At 38.0% G+C, this 25,187-nt stretch overlaps 1 protein-coding gene across 2 annotated transcripts in view; it reads left to right on the top strand.

Annotated features, from left to right (window-relative positions):
* KATNIP (katanin interacting protein) overlaps positions 1 to 25,187 on the top strand; it is a 79,933-nt gene that overhangs the window by 18,999 nt on the left and 35,747 nt on the right. For both annotated transcript variants that reach the window (XM_062587981.1, XM_062587980.1), the window contains exons 8-14: positions 2,755 to 2,895; positions 4,276 to 4,439; positions 6,626 to 6,738; positions 7,154 to 7,268; positions 8,499 to 8,711; positions 12,322 to 12,456; positions 16,262 to 17,159. In XM_062587981.1, the coding sequence (XP_062443965.1) occupies positions 2,755 to 2,895; positions 4,276 to 4,439; positions 6,626 to 6,738; positions 7,154 to 7,268; positions 8,499 to 8,711; positions 12,322 to 12,456; positions 16,262 to 17,159 (1,779 nt within the window). The remainder of the gene's footprint in view (positions 1 to 2,754; positions 2,896 to 4,275; positions 4,440 to 6,625; positions 6,739 to 7,153; positions 7,269 to 8,498; positions 8,712 to 12,321; positions 12,457 to 16,261; positions 17,160 to 25,187) is intronic.

The raw sequence follows: 25,187 nt of genomic DNA, 5'->3' as shown, positions 1-25,187 counted from the left end.
CTAATTTTTTCCTTCCTAATGGAGAACTGCATAGGCTACATTTCCACTCTGAAGACCTAGTTCACTGTTATGATGGCCCTGGGTTGTAACTCTTCCAGTGAACTGTGTGTCCTACTCTACTGAGCAGGAGCAATAAGACTAGAGAAAATGCCAGATCTCCAAATTAAGTCAGCATCCAAGTGGACTTGATTGAAAAGAATCAAGATTATTCTAAATGTAGAAGGTACAATGAAGGATGATAATGGTAATTGAAATACAAAGGAAAAACCTTCAATCAAAACATGGCAAAGTAGGCAAGGACTTCTTTAGTGTGAAAAGAGATGTTTGAGAGTAAAAGTGCAGAGATTAGATAGAGCTCTATAAAATAGCGTGTGGTGCTAGATTTTTAATTACTTTCACTTGTAATGCCAGAACTAAGGACACCAAAGATGTTTTGAAGCAGCAGGTCTAAAGCTAACAAAAGGTAGTGCTTTTCTATGTAATGTATAATTAAGTTGTTCCCAACGCTAGGGGATGATTTGAAAGCTAAATTTTAAATGCATTCAGAAAGGCTTTACATAACTTCATGGAAGTCAGGAGTGCTGTTGTTTAGTAACTAAACAGTTGTTTACATGCATCTTTCTGCTGAAGAAATCCCTAAAGCACTGCTGGGCAGTGTTTGTAAAGGGAAGTGTTGCTCTGTTCCTGTATGTTTTCTGTGCATCCTGCTCTCACCACTGTCAAAGACAAGATTTGGGGCTAATTTTTTGATCTGACCTCCTTAAGCCTTGCCCTTGCTATACTTCCTCATAGCTCTTAAAGATTTTTGCTCAGTCTTGCCCATTCTCTAATCAAGTTGCTAATATTCAGCATCATTCACTGACTGCTTTGTTGTCCCCTTGCGTCAACCCCTTTGTTTTACTTTTTCCCTGAAGATAGACTAGGGAATTTGCTGTTTGTGCTGGTTGCTCTTTATTCTCTGGAGATTTTTCATGCTATTCAGCAAATCTGTTATTCTGGTCTACTGATTTGGGAGACTAATGTTCTTTCAGCAGTATCTTAAGGCATATATATTATAGCACTGCTATATCTTTATTTATTTATTGGTAAAGTAACCTGTTTAACCTGCTTGCATCATTGGGCCTAGATACTCTTGAACCAGGATCTTCTCAGACTGAGGTTTTTCAACAGTGTTCCTCTTTATTTATTAGTTATCCAGCAAGCTGAACCATCTTAGTCTCAACTTCCTCCATTTCACATCCTAGATACTGATTGCCTGTTATTGTGGCATGTGCTAGTCATCCTTTTTTGAGAATATGCTAATTGGAAAGAGCGTATCTATCTGGCCATATGAACCAGACTTTTTGTTAGGTTCTGTGTTCTCCTTTAGAGACCTCAATGTCCAAGCCTTGAATCAGTCACTGCATCTCAAAGGTGTTTACTCATTAAAGGTAGAGAGCTCAATCTGAGACTTGACCTACATCGAGTCCTCCTCAAGATTCACTTACCTCCTTTGAGGTACCTTTTTTTTTTTTTTTAAAATCTATCCATAGTTAATAGCTCAACTTAAGAGGAAACAGTCTCTGAATGAATTGAGTGGAGAAGTGTTCTTATTGCCATGGAGATATGGGGTGTGAATGGGGAGAGGTGCCAGAGGCAGTGAAAAGAACAAGGGAAACAAGGGGTGGAGCAGCAGTGAGTGTGCCCAACCTCAGCTGAGGACAGCAGAAGGGGAGAGCAGAGGGAGCTTTTCTCAGTGTAGCTTGATTCACAGCCCTGCTGCAGCCGCATCCTGTTGCCTTGGCAGTGAGCCCTTAGTAGTAGTGGGTCCTGTGAGTCCTGAGCCTGCCCCAAGATGTGTTTTATGCCCTTGAGAGAGAGGGAGGGGCATATCTTCGCTTCAGTGTATATATAAACTAGTAGCTGAAATCTGATGGTGTAGATGGAGAAGAGATCCTTAGTTCTGGGAGATGTTGGAAGTTTTGACTTCTTTCCTCTTCTGCCACCGTCCTGAGAAGGGTATCGGGCTTCTTGGACTATATGCTCAGTCTAAGGTGATCTGAATGAAGTTTGGCTCAGCCTTTCCGTGTCATTTTAAGTACAGGAGGACTTCTGTCCCTGTGACTGGATAAGAGCTATAGAACCAGACAATGATGAAGAGGAGATATTAGGGGAGCCTCACATGGCAAGCAGTTTAGTGCCCCTGTGTCTATTGTGGCAGCTCCCAGATGTTCCAGTGCATTCTCTGCTGCTTTCACTTCAGCAATTTGGGCCAAGATCTTTAGACAGTAAGTGATTTTTCTCCAGAGAGAAGTTTCAAAGCTGGGATGCAAGCAATGGAGGCCTTAATATTCTCAAATAAGCATACTCTATTACAAACTCTACTAGGCAACCTTCTATCCTTTGACACTTTTAAGGAAGATTAAATTTTAGTCTCTGTTTTAAGAATTTATTTTGGCCTAACTCCAGGCTTCTTGTTCTGTTTCTACATTTACTGACAGCAATGCAGGTAAATGTCTGCTGCAGACAGAGATATATTGGTATAATGTATTTTATAATGGTATATTTTGTTTCACTGAGTCAGTGCAAGCTACATGTATGTACTTTAACTTTAATGGAAGTGTGAATAAGAGGAAAGGAATGTGGAGGTTGTCATTTTGACTATGCCAGTATAATTAAGGTGGAAAAACTTTAGTTTTTAAGGTCCAATATGTTTTCCCTAGTTGACTAAATATCTCTGTATTTGATTATTTCTGTTCCTTTATTACCTTGCAGATGTGAAGCCAGTACGGGTTTTCTCTGCAAAAAGAAAAGATAATGCTGAAACGTACATTCCCATCAGATCAAAAAGTGAAATCACTCGGCCACTTTTTGCTGAGTCCTTGCAGCAGGAAAGACAGGAAAAAACTTGCTTGAGTAAGAAATAAAAATACATAATGTCAATAAGGGGAGTTTTCCTGCTCATCCCCTTCCCCCCCAGCTCAGCTGTAATTTCTGCATGCACTTGTCATCATGAGACTTTTCTTACTTGTTGTTCACTTTTTTTTTTCTGTGTCACCTCGGGAGTTCTGATTCAGCACTGTGTGAAAGTCCAGAGCCTGTACATTTTAATCTTCCTGCCTCTTAATCTTTCTTCTCCTTTTGCACCTACAAGCATAAGACTTCTTTTCTTTTCTACTTCCCTGTTGGAGGCCCATTCTCTTAGGTACTAACAGAGGTCTCTTCTCAAAATTAGCAATTGTCACTTAGGTGGAAGATTTTAACACAAAACATCTATAGCAAGAAAGGAATACATTTTTCCCACAGCACACAAACTACCTCTGTTTCTACTGTAAGGAGATGGGTGACAGATGAGTGCAAAGACAGACACTGTGAAGCAAACTTGTTCAGAGCTGCAAACAGTGCTAGTGTCATCTTTTATATATTCTGAAGTGGTGGTTACATGCAGTCACAATTTAACATCACCCACATCTAGAACATACTGTGTTGTGACTTTGCTGAACTGTCCAGTTCTTTGTGCTCAGCTGTTTCCCACGTACTTGCCTGTGCTCTAGGCTGTCTCAACATGGACATCTTTTTGCTTCAGTTGGAAAGAGGATCTGCTTGCTGTATTTGCCTGTGGCACAATTAAGATTGACTGAGCATCAGGCTGGCGCTATGCTTAAATTACACCTTGAACACTGCAGATTGATCTCCAGTGCTGGGCAGATATACCCATATCTGGTATCATACTGGAAAATGTTGATTGTTTTTCTGGAGAACCCCATTTTGAAGGCACTGCTGCTTATTCTAGAAATTTGCTGCTCAAGTGTGGGCTTTACCTGGGTTAAAAAAGCAACAAAAAAATGGGATGGAATCAGGATTGCAGGTTTTAATTTAGCATAGCATTATTTGAATTCCTCTGAAAAAGCTGAATATCCGTAATTTAGGTGAAAAGTCTGGTGTACTGAAACTGTATATACTTATTTTCAACATTTTTTTTTTTACAGGACATTTCCGTTAAATACCTAAACAAAACAAATACATCAGCATTTTAAAGTATAAAAATCCCAGGTTTTTTCAGTTACTCGTTTTCCTTTTTTTATGACACTGTTTCAGCTGATCTCTATGGTAGATGTGACCTGGAATTCTAATGTAAAAACAAATTGAAGCAATTCAGTCTTGCTTGAGCTGTTTACAGACTGTTAGCAGAGCCCTCTGTTAGTTACTGAACTGTATGTTTCAAATACACGCTGTTGTAACATGCTGTACTCGTACAGTGGAACTAATGGGTATTTCTGCATGTTTTGGTGGCAGGACCGTTAAGTCGACCAGAAAGACCACTTTCAGCCACACGAAAGAACGAGTGTGAGAAGGATCCTGAGCTCTCTGTTTCTGCTGTTATTAAAGCTATGCAAATTGAAAATGAAATATTGCAGAAAGATTTGCAAAGGCAGTCAGTTTCCACAAGCCATGAAAAGGTATGGCAAAATACAGAGATGGGACACTTGATACTGTAGCAAAAACCTTTTTCATGAATTAGTCTTTTGTATATTGGGACTGTGTAAGAATGAACAGAGATGTCTCTAAACTCTAACTGAATTTGAATTATTCTTTCAGAGAGTGATTTTTTTAAATCTGCTTCCTCAGGATATCATGTCAGTGCTGTCTTGACTTCAGGGATCAGTGAACAACTGACGTACCAGTCACATGATCGGGTTTGCAACTGCGCACTTGACTGTGCAGACCTGTCTTATCTGCGCGCTTAGTTTTTTTCATTCTGAAAGCTTCTTAAGATGATGTGTGGTTCCCATGCCAATAAATTCTACCTTCCTACTGAACTCATTAATATGGGCACATTTCCCTGTTAATACATGTTCTGCTGCTGGAGCAGAGCTGTCATGTATGCTTCTGGCTTTTGGGGATGGGGAGGTAGCGTAGGTTGTCGGCACCTAACTCTGCATGTTCCTCATTTATCTCCAATACCCATATTTAAAAGCAACGAGGAATTCTTCTACGAAACAACGGAATCAGCAAAAACCCCTTAATTCCCTCCAGATTTAGAGCAGACCGTTCTTACGTGTTAAGTAAAATAATCAGGAGGTTTGTATTGACAATCCTGGATAAACTTTATGTGTATAACCAATAATTCAGTCCTTTTCAGAGAAAGAAGGGACATAAGTTTCAAATTATGCTCCAGTTTCTTTATGAGGCTGCTTTGGATTCTCTGTTTTGGGTAGTGTTCATGGATTCAAAATCTGTTTCCAAATTGATGCGTTTTAGCCTCATTTTTATAGGATGGTTTTGGAGATGCTCATTTGAACTCTGAGAATTTCCAAAATGACTGATTTCTTTAACCTAAGATGATGCTCCCTGAGGTTATGAAATAATGCTTTATGAGTATGTATCTGTTTCTGTCTCTGAGGTGATACTAAGTTCCTGGTGAGTTTTGTTAAGCATAAAAGTTCATTTACTGTAGATAATACTTTGCGTATGCTGTTGTTACCATCTTTTAGGTCAACTTTTTCAATCTGTTCCTTTTGAGATATGCATAGTTTTGCGATTGAGGTTGTGCAGAAATTATTCTGTATTCTCAGATAACATAATTTCCTACTAACATTGTGACTAATATTGTTGTGCTTAAATGAAAAGTAATCAAGTAATATTTAAGAGACTTTTGTTATGCTGGTGCCAGAGAAGGAGTTTCAAAAACTGACAGAGAACTCTCGGACATAAAGCTGACCTAACTGATCTGCCAGAAGTGATTTAATTCTGCTTACTAACAATTAAAGCCTGTTGAAAACCTGGCCTTTGATATTTAAATGTATAACAATGCAGAATTACAAATGTTTAAAAAATAATTCATTTTTAAGCATTGTGAAATTATCTTAATTTTCAAAAATGATAGAAATGGGAATGCTGTCTGACCAGTTGTTTGTTGCATTAAGTTTCCTGCCTTGTTTAGGAAAAATAGCAAAGGGAGCAGGGTGTACCTAAAAGATGGAGTCCTTACAATGTAACATTCTCTTTCTCTGGCTGCACCCCAAGATTAATAAGAGGAGGAGGCACAACAAAAGAACTGGGATTCTCCAAGGATGGAAAGTAAACCTTTTTAAGGGCTGGAGGACACTGTAAACAATTTACTGCAGTTCATAAAACTGAGACCAAATTGGAAGGCAGGGATTCTCCAGCAAGGATGTTGTGAGCAAGTGGACATTTGTTTGTAATTCTCTTCAATGTTTTGTCTGACCTCTCTATTTAAAGTCTAGATTTTTTATTAGATAAAACAGCTTTGGGGCAGGGGGATTTCAAAGCCTTTATGATGTTTTTTGGGGGAAGGAGAAAGCTTAGGCAGACCCTTACTAAAGCACTGGCCAACTCAGAGTCCCACCACATTTGCAAAATGAGACTTTAGACATAGGTTTAATACTTTTAACGGTTGTTGGGAATTCTTTTATGTTGTTTTTTTACATGTAGGAGTTTCAACTCCAGTATTGACTCTCATTACAAACAAAGACAAATTCTGTGAAAAGTACTTAAGTCAGTACAGGTTAGCTGATACAAGAGCTGGGCCCAAACTCTCATTTATTTCGGAGATGCAGACTAATACTCGTTTTGTGTATATAGAGAAAAACATAAATGAACAATGTTTGTTTTTCTTATGTAGACACGTCCTGTTTCATCTGTTTGTGTTTCTGCAATGACTGAACCTTCAGAAAAAAGTCAGACAACGACTGCAGTCACAAAAGCTGTTGAAAGAATAAGTCTTTTTGGAAGCAGGTATATATTTTTAAGGTTAGCTTCCTTTTATGGGGGAGACTTTTCAATATTGACCTGCACTACACCTGATTGTCATCAGATGTAGGACACTTCATACAAGCAGTGGCAAAGATATGGAGAAGGCTCCAGCCTTGTGCCAGTGTCTGTGAATTTGGGAATGGCCATCATCTTCCTCTATGTATGCTTTTGCAGTACCTTCTCAGACCACTTCAGGTATAGCAGAGAACTGGAGCCCAACCTCTTAAGCAGACACTATGTGTCTAAGATGGGACTCTAGGACAGTTACCATTCTGTGTGGAGATGCCTGGCATGTGGGGGTTCGTGCTGTCTTCTCTTTACTTTCACACCATCAAAACTTTCCTAAATATAAATGAGTTATGAAGAAATAAAGCTTAAAAGAATGTGTGTGTTTCAGGCAACAGAAGAAACTTTTGAAAGTTCTTCAGGAGATTGAGAGCTGTTCTGCCTGTGACAAGGATGTATTTCTACCTGATGAAAAATCTGAAGCAGGTTCCACAGCGCAAGAGAGGGTTTGTGTGAATGAACATAATAACTGATAATTTTCAATGTGTTTTTGTTTTGATAATACTGAGTGATCTATCCCCTTATGAATAGGGACTTCCTTTGGGCGACTTTATTGAAGTGCCTTTTTGAGGTAGAAGGGAATATAAAGGATGTCTCTAGTCCACAATTACTTTGTCAACTGTATTTATATAATCACCCTCTTTGATGGAACAAATATTTTTCTCTGTAAAATGGTAATGAGGTAATGGGGCCTCTTGAAGACCTCACTCGTGTTTTCGTCACGTTTAGGTTGTTCTTCCTCCGTTTGAGGACTTAGCCATAGTATCTCATATAGTTGTTTCTAAAAAAAACTTTTAGTGTAGGGTTCTGAATTCATGCTTTCAGTAAAACCTCCTAGTTGTATCTTAAACAGATTACTATTTGTTAGTCAGCAAGAGTGAGGTCGTTTGTTGGGTTCAGATCATGCTCTTCAGGATGATCTGAAGATGAAAAGGAAAGCACGGTTTAGCAGCAGTTACTCTGAGATGTCTTATCTACTCAGATTCCTTCTACTGTGCCGCCCTGCTAGCATGGACCTGTTGGAATGCATATTTGCAAGAGACATAAAAGATCTCTAGATGTCTCTGCCCTTCATACTCACAGATGCTATGGGAGGCAAAACATCAAATATAGTTAGCTGTGCTGGCTGAAGAACACATTGTTTCAATTTTTGCATGAATTTGAGTTGGAACTGTTTGACTAGTGTATATATATTTTAAATGCATGAATTGCCAAGAAATATGTTTATTAAATAAACATTGTTTGAGAAGTCGATTACTTAAGTGCTGGAAAATGCCAGAATTTAGGTTGCTTGTGCCTCCTTATTTTGACTCATACCCTTAAGTTTTGTGATACGGTTTGTAATCACAGTTCACGCATCATTTATATAGCAGAACATTCTACTTTTTTTTGGGTCAGCAGAATAATAAATGAGTAAGACGAAGAACAGAGAGCTGTTCTTCCTTTAGGCTTTGGAGTGGACTGGAATCTAAGAAGGTGAAAAGGTTGGTTCTCTTACTCTGCTGTAGGCTTTCTAGTTGATAGGGGGCAGAACTGGTGAAGTACAGAATGATTCAAAGTGAATATTACTAGGATGTCCTTCAGTCTGCAAGTTTTTTGCTCCTGATTGTTCAATATTGTAATCGTTGTAGGTTTTGTTTTTTTCATTTTTATGTACACCGTAATATTTCATTTAGGTCCAGACAGCAACCAGTGTGGAAATTCAGGATGCCATCTATGTGACTATGGAACTTCTTTCTAACTGGGGAAATCCAGTATACGTGGGCTTGAGAGAGGTGGAATTCTTCAATTTATGTAATGATAAGATATTTGTCTCTCCTCACGATGTGGACATTCGAAATACTGACTACCCAGGGGACTTGTCCTGCTTGGTCAATAAGAAATTAAATGTAAGCCAGTTTATTTCTGTATGTGAAAAATTTCTCTTTATAATACTTATTTAATACTCTATTGCTATGGGTTTTTTAAATTTGATCACATTTTTAGTGTGGATTGCATGACAGCTATCTGATATTTTTGATTGTAAAAATATTTATTATTCACACACAGCTTTTTGGATAAGATGACTATGCTCAGTTAGAATTCTGTTTTAGAACAGAACTGGATTGATTTGAGTAATTGGTCTGGTCTATGTGACTGGGCAACTGGAAGGATGCAACTTTAACTCTGCCTCTTTTATATATATATATGTATATATATATATATATGTGCATTGTGATAGGATATTGGTTGAAGGAGAACATTCAGTTTTTGAAGTTTCAGAATATGATTTTAATATGTGTAGAACAAGATCATGGAATGTTAAGGACAGGGAATTTTGCTTTTTACAGTATGTCTGCTGATAAGTAATTGTGACCTGAAGGTATGGGAGTTTCATTGTTAACTTACTGTTCTGATTGTTTAATACGAATTTAACTACATGTAGGAGGGATCTGTGTTTCTTTTCCCGTATCCCCTTTTACCTTCGGAAGGACCCTGGAAGGATAAGGATGGGCAGGTGCGTGTATATTCTTGAACAAGGGACTAAGCAGAATGTGTCGCATGACAAAGAAAAAGGCTTTGTGGCTTTTCTGTGACATAGCATGATGAGGAGACACAAGGTGCTTGTATACTAAAGATCTTGGACTTGGGAGAGCTGGGATGAAATCCTGATGCTACCAAATACATTAGTAAAATTCTATAGCCCCTTATACAGCCAGGATTTCATCCAGGCCTTTGTTTGTGCCACAGATTCACTGCATGTCCTTCAATGAGTCAATAATGCAGAGTATTCAAAAGTCTTCATATTTCAGAGCTTGCATCTTAGTAAAAACGGTATAATCTTAGTGAGTGAGGATACTAAATGCTAGTCTTTTGAAAACATAAATTATAACTCACTTTGCACTGCTGCTGATTTTCTATCTGTAGGGTGAGCGAAAATATGGGGCATGTATGGAATATTCTGCAATTTGATTAAAACTCAGTATGGATTATTATTTCCAGACAAATATTTTTGACTTCAAACATCTTATTGTCTCCTGGAAATTGTAGTTTGAGTGTTGTAAATACTCACTCTTATTTATAGGCCATGCTCTCTACTGGGTGACATTTTTACTGAGAACTAGTAATGATTCACAGGCTTTCTAGATAACTATAAATTATATAGTCATATAATTATAAATCCATTATAAAACCGTTATCCACAGCATTTCTCATATATTCATGTATCCCATTATTCTTAATGTAATGAGGTTTTATATTTCATTGATTAATACATTCTTTTCCAGCTTCATATCTTGAAGCTGGAATGGTATTGCATCAAAGATGTAATTTGGACAGAGAATGTGGTCTTAGAGAAGAGTATGGGTATGTGATAAGTACGCTACAGTTCTCTTCAGAAGTGAAAGTAATGTTTCCAGATACTGATACATCTTCTGTTATTTGGAAGGAAGTGTGCAGCTTTACAGAGATACTAGACAGAAGCATGAACTGCAGGTTCCACTTTGGTACTGACTCTGGTGCCCTTCTGTGAAGGCATCTCAGGCTTTGTCTCAGATAATCTGGAGAGACTGGATTCCAGACAAATAAGAATCTCCATGCCCTTTTCTAGGGTATCAGACTTGAGTAGTCTGGAGATGGATCACTCAGTAGATGGTCTTTGGCTGTTGGCAAATTATTATTAACATCCTTATTCATAATATGACTTGAGCAACAAGATCTGGCTTTGAAGTTGACCCCACTTTGAGTGGAAAGTTAGGTTCACACTGGTTTAAGGGCTGTCTTCTTTGATGTTAAGTTTCTCTCTGTTTCCCTCCCCCCCACACCTTCTTTTTAATGTATTGAAAGTACTAAACCCTCTGGGTACTTCTATGGCTTTTCATACCTAAAACTGACACTCAAAGCAACATCCATCTCCCAGAGCTAATTGAGAGGCCTCTAGGGCAGAGAGATCCTCAGCCGTCAGGAGCTTGGTCTAGATAAATTACCTTCTGAGAAATTGTTCTGTTCCAGATATCGTTGAAGCAGGCAGGTGGAGCTCTGTCCTTGGCTGTCATCAAGCATGTATCTAAAGTATTTGATAAAGTTCTGCAGTTGCTGTTTTCAGGGAAAACTGAAAAATGCCCTTTCAAGCAAAATGATGTGGAAAAATGTTGACTTTGTATACCCAATGTGTGTACTGCCTGCCCTTAAAAAGGGAGATAATTTATCTGCTAGTCTCTGATCTTTGAGGTGTTGTCTGCATATACACTTTGTGCCCTCCTTTATCTCTGTTTTGAAGTAGCATTTGGCATCAAGAATGTTAATATTCAGCATTTAAGAGGGAACTCTGCATGTCCACCATATGCCAATATGCGCTGCCAAACATGAGGGATAGTCATCTGTGATTGCACGTCTGTAAATGCTACAACTCTTGCATGCGCACACACATGCACACAAACACACATATTGTATTTAGTCATTGGTGTGCTTTTAATCATAAGATGGACTCAGAACTGTGGGTATGTTTGTGGTCTTCAAACCCCATAGTACTGCAGTCACTGGTAAATAACCTTCTGGGGTTTTGAGGAGCTTCATGCTATAGGTGACTCCTGTCTCTTTCATGGAGCATTTTCTGTCACTTCTGTATCTGTCCCTTTCAATCATTTATCTGTACTTAAATCTACACAAATCCCAACCTTTATTTCCCCAAAGAACCTTCACACTTTTGCTTTTTAATTTTTAAACAAGTTGTTTCTTTCTCATTTGCCAGAAGGATACTCTTTCAATATTTGAGATGTTTTTTAGTTTGTGATTGTGAAAACATCCTTTTCCTTGGTTTCTGAACATGTAAAAATAGCACTTAAGAACAGTGCCAATAATTAGGCACATGTTTGTACTTTAAACTGTTGTGATTGTCAGTTGTCTGTAAAACTCATATCTGGAGTTTGTCATGTCTTAGAAAATTTCTAGTTTAGACTTCTGTATATCTGTAAGGAATAGGTCTGTAATTGAAATTAGTTGTGTTTAAAGCTTAATTAAAATAAGGCAGCAAAATAAAATTCTATAGATTCTCATACTCTGTACAGGGTAAAACAGAAGTGTAAGCACTTTTATAAATTGAAAAATGATTATGCAGTATCCATTGTGCTCTGTGATCCCCATCAGAGCCTGCAAAGCTGATTAATACGATTAAAATAAACTGGACTTACTTTGACCCTGCAGTTGCAAAGCATGGCAGACTGTATGTCACTGGTGAGCATGCGGATAACTCACTGAGACAGCAAGCAGCTGACCTTTATCTAATTGTCCGACTGTTGTGGGCTGTCTTACCGGCAGGTGGGAGAGTTGGATTTACTGTTTGAAAATGAGGTTAAGGCTTTGCTTTTAACTTAGGCTTTATCAAGTGGTTACTTTTCTGATCAGTTTACTTAGCAGGAGGAGGGAGGGAAAATCAATCAAAATATTCTGCTTTAGGAGAGAGCATTAAGTGAGCGTGGTTTTTTTTGTTGGTTTGTTTTTTTTGTTTTGTTTTTGTTTTAGACCGTGAAGGAAAGCTGGATGTGCCCTTTCTATCCACCCATTCAGCTTTACTTTGTTATCCGCAATCCCACTCGGTCACATGACTTTGGTATATCCAAGATCAAGATTTGGAATTACAACACAACAACTCTTAGTGTAAGTAGTCTATTCTCAACTCTTCTGTATGTATGCTCTGCCTTCTCTGGGGAAACTTAGCTTGATCTTATTTCCAAAAGTGTGAAATAAAAATAGGTACGGTTTCTCTAATAAAAGAGGAGGTAGAAAGTTTCCTTGTTTACTGTGGAATTTTGCTTTTATATTGATTAAAAGTGGTAGCTGTGTAAGTGTTGATGTTTTCAGAACAATTACAGTTCTCAAAAGAGATGACAAAAGGCTTGCATATTGTGTCAGTTAATCCTTTACTGTGGTGAGAAATAAAGATACAAAGGTAAGTGCTTCTTAATGTTCAGGACTCTTTAGGACGTTTTTATCAGAATATAAAGAAGTATGTGTTTGGCCTCTCATATAGGTATGTATAAATAAGGCTGGCTGTTGCTCAGTTTTGGTTTTATTGCTTTAATTCCAAAGTATACTCATTACAAATGCATAAAAAAACAAATAATCTAGTGTTACAAGAGACACATCTGATGGCAGATGGTCACTCCTTTGTGTATTTGAATTTCATTGTGGGAATTATTCTCATTTGTACACTGTGATGTTAAGGAACAAAAAATCCCTGGTACTGGATCAAAGAGGATTTTCTGTTCTGGATTACAGATAAGATGCTTTATCTTCCCGATTTTGCTCTCAGCCACATTTCTATGTAGGCACATATGTTAATTCATACATATGGAAGGGGCTATGGAAGCAACAACTTAAGCAAATGTGCTATAACGTGATTTTCATTTATTCTCTGGAAGCTGAACATTTTTCTATTAAAATGCGGGCTACAGAATGTTCTAGCATAGTTAGAGGATGTGAAAGGGACTGCTGGTTTTGGAGGTAATGTTATGATTTGTTGGCAAGCATATTGAATGTAATGTTAGAAATATAGGTAAATGTATTTCTGTTTCAAGTTTTTTTTAAACAAACCGCTATGAGACAAGCTGTAAAATCCGTTAGGAGTATAATCCCATGGATTTCAGTAGTAGTGCAGCAGTCTACACTGATTAAATAAATGGTTTATTGTCCTTAATGTGAAAAGAAATACAGAGCAGTTCTGCCTAATTCTATAATTTGTCGTGAGGAACTTTTACCTGAGAAGCATTTTTTAAAAAATGTGTGTATGTATGTGCGTGTGCGTGTATATATATAAAAATTCTGTCTCTGCTAATGCAAGTCCAGACCCATATTACTTTGAGTTTTTTTGTTTTTTTTTTAACCATTCTAATTTTTGCAGCCGCCTCCTCTCCCTCAAAAGCAATGTTGCCCAAGTAATTCTTAAGGATTTTTCACAAAAAAAATGCAAAAACCTGAAACCAGTATTTCTGGATTGTTGAACACGTTTGAGTTTCAGAACTTGAGCCTCAGAGCAGAAAAACAATGTCTGAAAGGAGCTATAGAAGTCGGATCACATCATTGTCGTAGATAGAGTGCATTACAAGGAAGCTCTCCTAGAATGCTCCGTGTCGTCATCTTTGTTTCAGACGAGATTTGTGAAAAAGGAGGTCATTTTAATGTGCGTGAAAAGATCAAGAGTAAGAATGGATACTCGGTTCTTCAAGTTTGTCTGAAATAGACTTTCTGTAAAAACATTGTACGTCCTTGAAGTTGCATCATTACGTCATGCTGTTAAAAGCCTTTTCATAGGGTTCCGTATAGTACCTGTTGTATATCTTCACAAATCTGAGAACAGAACTAATAGTTCAATGTATGAATGTTGTTTTTCTTTCTAGTTGGATGAATTTTCTTCTTCAAGTTATTGCTTATATGCTTATTCATCCTGTGTGTGTGTTCATGTTTGTTCACTAAAATTGGAGAGTTTTTTCAGCCTTAGCTTACTACTATGGTGCCCTGTTTGTAGGGGTGCAGTCTGTCTGTTCCTGGCTAAACTGGAGCTTTGTTCATGCTAGCGTTTTTCTAGTAGAGTTAAGTTAATAAAAGAACTTTTTTTCTATCTCAACTTATTTTTCTATTCCTTCTTTTTCCCCTGTCCTGTGAGGGGAAGTAAGGCAGAGGAAATTTCAAGTCCTCTGTCCAAGTGTAATTCCTGGAACAGTGCCTGTGGTTTCAGGCTTTGCCTCTCATTCACAAAACTAAATAGCACTGTTGGGTGAGAAGAAATGCTGTCTCTGCCATTTGATAGGAAAGCACTTTCCCGGCAGGCTGCCTTTGAGGGCTGAAGGAACAAGCAAAGAAGGACTACAAAGAGAAACTGTGGAATTATTTTTCACAAAATCTTTCTGTGTTTGCTAACGTTGATACATCTCTGCATGTTCTTCTGAGAAATTGTGTAGTTCTAATTACTATTCTGAGGGGAGAAGAACTGCCTTAGATAAGGCCTGAATCTTTGTCTGTAGGATGGCTTTTTGATGAAGCTACTCATGAGAGTAGGTTTCTTGATGGAACTACCCTTATGAGTAGTTGATGGAAGAACTCTCAGAGTAGTTTCATCAAGAAGCTGCCCTACAAAGAAGGGGATTTGTTTCAACCTCCCTGTGCTAGAAGAGTAGTAATGCTGCAACAGGCTGTTCTGTCAGCCTTCTATTACCCCTTACTGCTAAGCAACTGCAAGCTCAGAACAGCGTGGAGGGGTATGTAAATGTGGAGGGTTTTTTTTTTTTTTTTTTTTTGGAGAGAGAGATTTTTCGTTAGCTCCATTACTGGTAGTTTGTGAATAGGTGGTGGTTCTGAGCCATCTGTTTTTAATGCTTACTCCAGCTCAGTCAGTCTCTGTTAGGAAATATCCCTAGGTTTGGCTGGTTTATCTTAATATCCCTCATACATGTTACTGTTTGGAAAGTAGTAGAATGGAAACTATAAAGACTGTCTCAGAGTGCATGTAGAAAGAATAACTGGAGACATGTGAAGACGCTTATACTTGAAGGAGAAAATGGTTTGAAAGGCTGAGAGTGAAGGAAACTAAATCGGTATTTGAGGAGGACTAACTTCGAGGAGATGGCCGTGAGGGATGAAACTGAAGCTTAATCAGTACAAGAAACCTCGATTTCCATGAAAATATGGAAAGAAGAAAGTTTTTAAAGACTCGATGTCATGAATGCATTACAGAAATTGAGATGGGAGAAAGGAGATGGATTTTGTCTGATACCAGTTTTTTCTTTGAGGGGGAAAGTTAGATGGTAAAGAGAGATCAGAGAATAAATTCCATCTTTAATGGAATGAAAAAATCAGGTTTCAGTGGGTGCCACAGAAACAGAACGTAAGAGATTAAGTTGTGAGTGGTAGAGTTTTGTGTTTGAGATAAAAGGACTTTCAACTGAAAAGGCTTGGAAAGCATTGGAATGGCCTATTGAGACAGATGACAATCTTATTCAAAAACTGTGAGGAAAAAGCAGATTGATCAGGCATGATTTTGATCTGATGGCTTTGATCTGTGTGTTTGCTTGCTTTATACCTTATATGTCATGACAGTGGTAAGTCATATAGATACTGTACCAAACTATGCCTCTGGAATATACTTCTGAGTGAAATGCCATTATGCTTAAGCTTGGCTTGTTTGTTTGAGCTTTTTTAAGTATTTAAACCTTTATTACCTAGGTGGCTGCCAAAATGGTTCACACTAGTGTCTAGGAGGGTCTTTAAATAAAATCTTAAAGATTCCATAGAATTTTCAACTTCTTTGAACTTTACATTAGTAAATAGATAAAAGCATGTTATTGATAGGAGTTTTTAATGGTTTTTATCTGTGTATTGATTATATGCTCATATGTCAGAATTTCAGAACAGTAATATCTAATGTTTGAACAGCGTAATGGAAAGCTTCATACTTTTCTTTCTGCAGGACCTTGATGTAGGAGCAAAGAAAGTGAAGCTATATGTTGATGAAAACCTGGTATTTGATGGTGAATTAGAGAGAGGCTCTGGAGATCTCATCGCTGATTGTAGTACTGCAATTGACCTTGCACATCATGGACAAAACATCACTGCACATCCTTTGAATGAAAGGAAGGAAGTAAATAGAGCTGCAGTCACAGATGATAAAGAGGACCGATATTTAAAATACCTACAACCAAACAATACTTCGCTGTACTGGAAGCCTCTGCCAGAAGAAAATCACCTTGAGGTTAAGATGAACTCAGTCAGCTTTATGAAGGAAAACTTAACTGAGTTGGAGGATGATCTAAAAATGTTACCGTCTCATGTTTGTATGAAAGATACCAAAGAGGATGCAACAGTAACAACAGTTGTGGAGCATAGTCCACCTGATGAAGAACTTATTTTGAGTGAGGAAATAGAAAAACTAACGGGAAGAAAACTGCCTGAATCTTCAGGTGCACTTCCTTCTTGGTTACAGTCACCGTCCCAAGTAACAGAGAAAAATCAAGGTATTTCCAGTAAGCAGAAGCCTTCCTGGCTTGCTACAGAGCATTGTTTAGGGTTGAGATTTCAAACACAGTCAGGTGGAATCCTGAAAAACTTTTCAGATCTGACTAATGAAGGTGTCAAATGTCAGAGAAATGAATTGGGAAGATCTGGCAGTAGAAGTGCAAACAAAGATGAGAAGTCACAAATGCTAACCAGAAAAAATAGCAGTGGTGGCTTGGATGTTTTGGAGCAGCTTTCTAACAAACATTGCTGCAACCTAGAGTTTCCTACAAGTGGAAGGAGAAGTGTCAAATATGGAAGAAAGGAGGGGTTAAGCACTGTAAATGTTGTAGAACGTGATTCAGCACTCAAAGGTAAGAGTTCACAATAGCAACCTCACTGCAAGCACTTTTGCGTATTTTCCGTTTCTGGAAGTATAGACAGTGAATTATGTGATTTTTCGTGCATACTTCAGTACTCAGTCTTTCTCTGTGACCTTCACGTGATGTAAAGCACTTTTTTTCCTGAAAAATTTATATTCTGAATTAGTATTTTAAAATTTACTTAGAGAACACTGAAGACTGAATTTCAGTATTTATGTTCTATAAAGTGACAGTCCTGCAGACAGCAAAATATTTGCTAATATTGATGAAAACTTGCAGGAAGATCGAGAAAGAATGTGGCCTTGAGGTAGTGAGTAAACTTAAACTTTTCCTTCTGCAGTAGGTTTTATGCCTTTTGCAATAGGAAAGTTGGCTGCCTACTGCAATTTCTGCTCTTACATCTCTCACCTTCTTTGTGCATCTCTTGTCTACACAATACAGGGAAATAAGATACAGATATCAAGCTAATGGGTTATTTAATCTGAAAATTGTGTGACCTAGCACACCACAAATTTACAAACTTCGTTTAGGAAGTAGTACAATGTGCTCTCATTATGGGGACGCTAGAATAAGGAATTCTAGACTGAGACATTTTAGGCTAGAGACAGATATTTTACACTAAACATAAGCAAAAGTGTATTTTTTTTCTTTTTCTTTCTTTTTATTTTTCTTTATAGCAGATCAGTTGCAGCATAACTGCTAAGGGCAGCCCTTATCTGTTTGGCTGTTTTTTATTGAGGACTAAGCTACCTCAAATTGTCTTGCTTGTGGAGTCTGAGCTTGCTGCTTCTGTTCTTAATACTGCCTTAGAAAATTACATCTATTAGCAATCCTGATGAACGTTGCTTTCTCACTGGTTTTGAACACCATATGTACTTTAAAAAACTAGCCTGTTACATGCTTTTCCTTGCTTGGATGATTGCATGTCAGGCTACGCAGCTTGGCAGAAACAAGAGATTAAATACCATTAAACAAAACCAGAACCTGTGGTGTTAAAGACAAGACTAAAAGGGCAATTCTATTGAGGAGAGATCTGTCCAGCTGTGACTCTAGCCCTAGCTATACAAGGCAAAAATATGCAACATTTTCACTTCATCAGGAAGTTTCTTACAGTGTGGTTGCTGTTTTCTTCATGGTGTAATATCTGGAAAAGAGGGATAAGTTAAAGGTTGTATGCTCTCAAATCTGTCTTTTGAAATTGCCAGTTTTTATCCCTTATTTTGCTTTATAAGCAGAAACAAATGTGTGGGGTTTTTTGTCTTTCACCTAGGCAGTCCAGTTCTTAAAATAAATAAATAAATAAATAAAAATAAAAAAATTTACAGTTTCCTAGATGTTTGTAACTTTACTCTGGTATATACTTTACAGAAGAGAACAAGTAAAAGATACTATTTTTTGCCATTGATCTCCTTGTTTTAACCAAGCTTAGCTTATTCTCAGCCTTCTCTCTGTGATAGAGGTGGCTTATGGAAGTTTGTAGGCCAATCCCTGAGCCATGTCATACAGGTCTGTATTTGGTAGGCCTAAATCTTTGATTTCTTTGTTTCAATGCCATTCATCCCATTCTGGGTTATATTTTATTTTATAGATCCTTTAATCAGATTTTGTTGTGTGTTAAGGAATTGAAACCTACTTGTAACAGGAGTGCATAGAATATGTAATTTAACTGAGGGTCTATGACAAGCAGTCTAAGTGATTTCCCTACATTAAAAGCTGAAGACTTGACCAAATCACAATATGGCATGTAAAGCTTCTCTTACTGGATTATATTCTCTTTTAGCCTTTGTTTTGATGCATGCTAAAATTAAATAAAAGACTGGAAACAAAACAGCAAGAGATCTTGCAGCAACACAAACTTCACTGCATATGTTATGTATTTTATGTAATTCTTTTTTATGATATGCATATGGATGGCCCTCCTGGGAGAGAGCAAAGCTCCATCACTGTAAGTCCTGAGCCAATGCTAAAATACCATTTGCTCAGCATCCTTTCTCAGAAAGTGGTTGTTATGAGATGACTGGGGAGCAAGGTAAGAACAGTACTAGCAAGCAGTCCTTTCCTTATATGCTGTCCCAACCTATCACTGTGTGGGGCTTATGGACTTCCTAAATCAGAGGTGGGGTCTCTCCATTTAGTAGGCCTTGACAGGTATGTATATGTGTGTGTGTATATATATATATTTATTTCCTCTCATGAAACAATGCAGTCAGCATTTTGAACCCAGAGAATTCCCAGTTAACCATCTGTTGGGTGAAGAACTGTCTTTTGTGTTGGCCCTGTCACCTGTGAGATCTGTTCTATAACCCTAATGCTTACCCATAACGGTTGGAAAATTGACCTTGTTGTTTTTTCCTTTTCCACTTATGACTTCACATACCTCTTTCATATCTCTGCTCATCTATGAACTCTAATCAATGTAACTATTGTTCATGTGGAAGCTGCTCCCTGCTTTTGGTTATCTTGGTCATCCTTCTCCAAATCTGTTCACATTTGGCTGTGTCCTGTTGGAGGTGGGGGTGGATGGCTAGATCTATGTAGCTGTATTCTGCCTCTGGCAGTGTCCAACAGAGTGTCCCTAGGGAAGAGCAGGAGAACTGGGCAAGTTCTGGTGGCGCTTGCTGCTTTCTAGCAACCTCCCAACAATCTGTGGCTAAGAAACTTCTGAGTGTGGGTAATATATCTGTGTTCAATAACTCTAACACTAAAATAGAACTTGTTAACCACAAGTTGAACTTTTTTTGGCCTTTAACCAAATTTTTTTGGATTTCCATTATCAGAGTATATTTTTAATTTCCATTTTCCAGTTTCAAACCATGTGTCACTCTCTTTTGGGGGCTATTTAATCTTAGACATTCTATAGTTCTTTAGGATTGGATAACTTCTCTTAAAACTAATGGCATCTGGCAGAAAAAGGCAAAACAAGGCCCAGAGAATTGGAAGAAGATATTACAAAACTGCAAGTTTTGAGTGTAGATATAGTGTAATTAACCATCAGAACAATATCCGTGAAGGTGTAGCATATTGTACATTGTATTTGGATGATTCCATTAAAAATACAGTCTGAAGAAATAGGAAAGCTGCTTAGATGCAGGAATACCAATTGAAATTCCATGGCAGGTACTGTATAATGTTATTGGACAAAGGTGAGGAGAATAGTTCTTTCTAAACTCAAAATATTTGAATTTCCTTCTCTTGCTGCTCTCTGTGGGGAAAACAGCATTTTTTTAAGCCTATCAGAAATTATGGCTCAAAGAAGAAAAAAAAAGTTCTTAAACAGGTAGGATGAATGCCATCTTACCTTCACCAGAGCCTGTGTTTGCAGTCTCGTTCACATTTCACACTACCTCTGTTAGTTTAAAAACTTCTCAGCATTATGGAAACTGTGAACAAGTCCCACAGTAATAACTTCTGTTCAGCCTTAAAACAGTAATGATTTCAGAGTATTAATGTGAACTATCACCTGAGGGTTATCAGGGGTCTAGTTATGATGTCCTTCCTCCACTTCTGCTCAGAGGACGTTTAGTCATCTCGTGCTTAAGACTCTTATGGAAAAAATTGAAAATAAAACTCTTAAGATGTTTGTTCCTGGCAAAATAGTATGCCACCTAGCTACTTTTGTTTTATTTGTACTGTACTGTGTAGAGTGAGGCTATCTCCAAAGTGGAGCTGAGTGAGCATTAACAACAGGGAAATGGTTTGAAGTGTTTCCCAAAGAATGGTGGAGTTTAATTGGTATGGGGCTGAGGGAACTGCTGTTTCCTAATAGCAATAAGTGACAAAGGGGAGGCTGCACAGGCCCTGGTACAACTTCACAGCATGTGTTTGGTCTCTTAATGAAGACTAACAAGAAAAACGGAAATTAGAAATACCATGTGTGTGCCTACTTAGTTTGAGTTAATGTTGCTATAAAATCGTACAATTTGTATTCAATAACTGCTTCAATGTGCAAAGAAAATGCTGGTGGAAGTATACTGATTAAAATTTGCAAATAGCATAAATTGGCATATTGTGAGTTAAGAGGATTGAAAAATTGTGCAGAAAGATGTACTTGAGGACTGCAGTAATATAAATGGAATGCAATTCCGTCGTACTGGTTGCAAGGTCATTTGGGGACTAATAACAGAAAATTAAATTGTAAGCTTGAATAATCAATTGCAAATGACCAAGGAAGAGAAAGATCTTGGCTAATTAGCTGATCTCAGACTGATTATGAAATGCTAGTGACATGCTAGACATGAATGTAGCAAGGCACTTTAAGGATGTATCAGCAGAAGTATTTCCGTTAGAGTTATGGAAATGCTAACATCGCAAGACAGGCGCTCATGAGACTTCAGTTGAAAAACTTCGCAGTTCTGATCATCCATATTCAGGAAAGCTGATTACGAAGTGGAACAGATAAAGAAGAGGTTTTTAGAATGATCTGGGAAATGAAGTGTGTGATTGCAGCAAGGAAGCATGACTGCTGTTTATAATTAGAACTGTTAGAACTGGATTTAACACAACGGGGGTAGCAGAAAGAATTTGTGGGTTTTTTTTTTTTTTTGATTGATTTGCTCGTGTTGTCCCAAGATGCAGTTCAGTGTAATTACAAAAGAAATTGTACAGTGCGTCTTACTTGCAGGATGGGAAGCTTGGTGATTAAAGACACTCCTGTGTACGTTTGTAGCGTCATTAGTTCTGGACTCCGAGTAGCATACCTCATACACTTCCTTCAGGCATGTGGAAGGCTAGCAATTTGTAATGTCTGCAAGCGGGATAGTCTTCATATACATGTGGAGTTTATTGCAGGAATATCACTGTTCCTGAATGTGGCTGTAATATAAACAATGAATTTTAGGCACTGAAAGGAATGCCAAATGTTGTAAGCTGCCTGCCATTGACCTCTACTGCCACGATACCTCTGCATTCCTTTCAGAGCTCTATTTCTCCTGTTGTCGCTCTTTCATGTAGCCTGTAAGTTACAAACCGGTTAATCTCCCACTGAAAATGAGTCCTGCTGAAGTGCTTTGGAGCTGTGGAATGCCAAGAGATGTCAAATAATTTTCTTGCTCCATCCTCGAGTTTTCAAGCTTTGATATTTTAAAATGGTAATTATTTATTTAGCATCTTCTCCAGGTAGATTGTGTGGCTTTGTGAGGATCTGGGAAGTATTACGAGCATACCCTGTGAGTATATGTATGAACAGTGATTTGACTAAGCAAGTGACTTACAAGTGACTGAAGTTCTCTGAAATGGGCATGTTTTCTGCCCGTCTGTATTTCCTGTTCTCAAGAAGCGGTGTGGGGTGGGGAATGACCAGGTTTTAATCTCTAGCCTGTGCATACAGGTCACATCCCTGTTCTACGTAGTTACCCATCTAGTTTAAAATCTATACTCTGATCTCAATTGTCCTTCATTGTAAATGACTATTAGTCTTACATTAGGATCATTGTTTTATATCATTGGGAAAGATGCAAAGTTAAAAGTTATTCTTAAAGCGGTCTGTTGGGACAACATTGTTTTGTATTTAACTGCAGTAGGCATGTATTTCTATTCTTGATAACCATTTGCTTTAATGTGCACTCAGGGACATTGTACGGAAGTAAAATCTGGCCAATGGGTCTGTAATTGTTCAGTACTACATTTGCTTTTCTTCATTTATATGAAGAAAATGCATCATTGACAGTTTTGTTGAAAATCTTTGTTATTATCTGCTCCCTAATAGTTTTGGGATGGAAATGAAGCAGCCTCCCCAGGGTGGTCTCAAGGAGAGCATGCTTTGCTCCCACTGTGCTCCTCTAAGGTTTTATCCCCACAGCATTCCCATTAGATACTTTACTGTTACCTTCCTTGTACATCATCACTGTTGTTGGGAAGTGAGGAGAGTATTTGGGCTTTACGTTTGGGACTTGCACTGCTTTAAGAGCCTTTTCCCTTTTTCCGTTTAACTATTTTTAGTTGCTTTGGACATTCCCAGTTTATCGCTTCACTTTGACATCTTAGACATAGTTCTCCTTGCCAATTCTTTTTGTTAGTCCTTGTAGGTTCTGCATTTACTCTGAGTTACCCCTGAGAGATTTATTAATCCATAGAAGCCTTTATCTTTCAAACCATTGTTTCTGCTTTACTGAAATGCAAGAGCCCGTTTTCAAAATGATCCAGAGCAGTCTGTAGAATTGCTCAGCATTTGCTGTTTGTTATTCCTGTGCCACCGGTCTGCCTCATCTACAAACTTTGCTCAGTGGTGACCTAGTATTTTCTTCCTAGGTGTGACTTCCCTTCTCTAGGCCTTCTGATTCAGGTTTCTCTTACCTAGCCTTCAGGATTGACAGATGGCACAATCAGCAAGCCTCATTTGACTAAGAAATACAGCTAATAAAGTATTTGACGAGACCGGTTTCCTGCAAAATTATGTTTGCTAATAGTGGTTATATCCCTTATTACTTGAACAATTCTTTGGGGATTGTTTTTGCTTGAGATTAGTGTCAAAAGTCATCAAAATTATTTTATTTAGTTCTTCTCAAGATCAGTGTAATATTAGGATGATACTGATTTTTATGGAACTTCTCCACTAATTTAAGATTAAAAAAAGAAAACAGCATAAGCAATCAGATTAGTCCCAGGCTGATGCTTTCAGTGTACTTGAGTGTGAATTACGGAGGCAAAACCTTTAGGTAAGTTGTTAAATTGCATCTGTTAGTACTCATACTCATGCCCTACCTGTTAAACAGATTAGAGTAACACACTAACTTTTGTATGCACAGAATGAAAATTAATTTTATGTATTTCATAAAAATCAGACCAAATCATCCTGTCCTTCCTGCAGTCGCTCTACTTAGCAGCAGGAAGCTGGGATTTTGGTAGTCTGGACTCCTGCATTCAGGATACAGAGTTGAAGTATCTTACTGCAAGTAACAGAAGCAAAGGGGATGCGGCTGACAATTTCATTCTCCTTCTCTCTCTTTGAGGTCACTCTCTCCTGCATAGTGCTTTTCATCTCTCCTCTTTATCATTCCTTCTGTTAGCTTGCTTTCACGAATGTCTTTCCTAGCCTGCTTTTCTTCTACTTTGCAGTCTCCCAGTTTCACTTGAGCAGCGCACTAAGCAGTTAGGAAGATTGCTAATAACGATGCAGTGACTTAGGCTACTGTGATCGTGGGAGCCAAGAAAGAGATCTTGTGCAGGAGGAGGATGGCAACACAAATTGTAGCTGATTGTAGGAAGAGTGGTGAGTTGGTAGCACTAGCGGCAGCAAGGTAAAGAGGAGGAGTTCAGAACATTCACTCATCAGTGACAAACGGTAACACCGTGCGCAGGGGCCTGTGCCTGCCAAAGGCAGTGGCAACAGCTGAAGGGAAGATGACCTGCAATTCTGTGGATTAATGCTGAATTTATTTAAAAAATCGACCTTGTTTAAGCACAAGGTCCTATTTAGCAGCATCCCCCACCACCCAGGCCCACTATTGTATGCTTCATAGTGTATATCTTTATAGCCATCATTCTGAGGGGTTTTCATTTGCATTTCTAGCTTTGAATAAAGTTGTTCAAAAAAAAAAAAAAAAAAAAAAAGAAAAAAAAAAAGAAAAAGAAGAAAACCCCTCAGTTGAGGGGGAAAAATGTTTCTGATAAGTTGGTGCAATCCTTAACTTCTGCTAACTGAAGATTTTCACTAAGACTGTCACTTTTTCTATGCTCTATTTAGAGAGTTTTATAAATGTGTAAGAGTGTGTATTTCACAGAAATTATGCATTCAGGGGAGGGAAACAGTGCAAAATCCTTACAGATGCAACCAAAAATGTATTTGTTTTAGTTCACTAATGCTATTTATTGCATAGTCTTACCTAGATAATCTTCGCCCCATGCCCTAACCATGAACATTTCACTGATGGTAGTGAAAGGCAACAAGTGCTTTGAAGAATATGGGCAGGACAGAGTGCACAGATAAGACAGATACAGGGTAGGAAGATAAGATGGACAATCAAGTGATTTTTGTCATTTCAGCCTATTTTGACATAAAAGACCACTTGATCTCTAGTGCAT

Source organism: Rhea pennata, chromosome 15 (genome assembly GCF_028389875.1).
Source record: "Rhea pennata isolate bPtePen1 chromosome 15, bPtePen1.pri, whole genome shotgun sequence".
In the NCBI taxonomy this organism is placed as follows: domain Eukaryota; kingdom Metazoa; phylum Chordata; class Aves; order Rheiformes; family Rheidae; genus Rhea; species Rhea pennata.
Note: the sequence above shows the minus strand (reverse complement) of the source record. Positions and strands in the feature narration are given on the sequence as shown.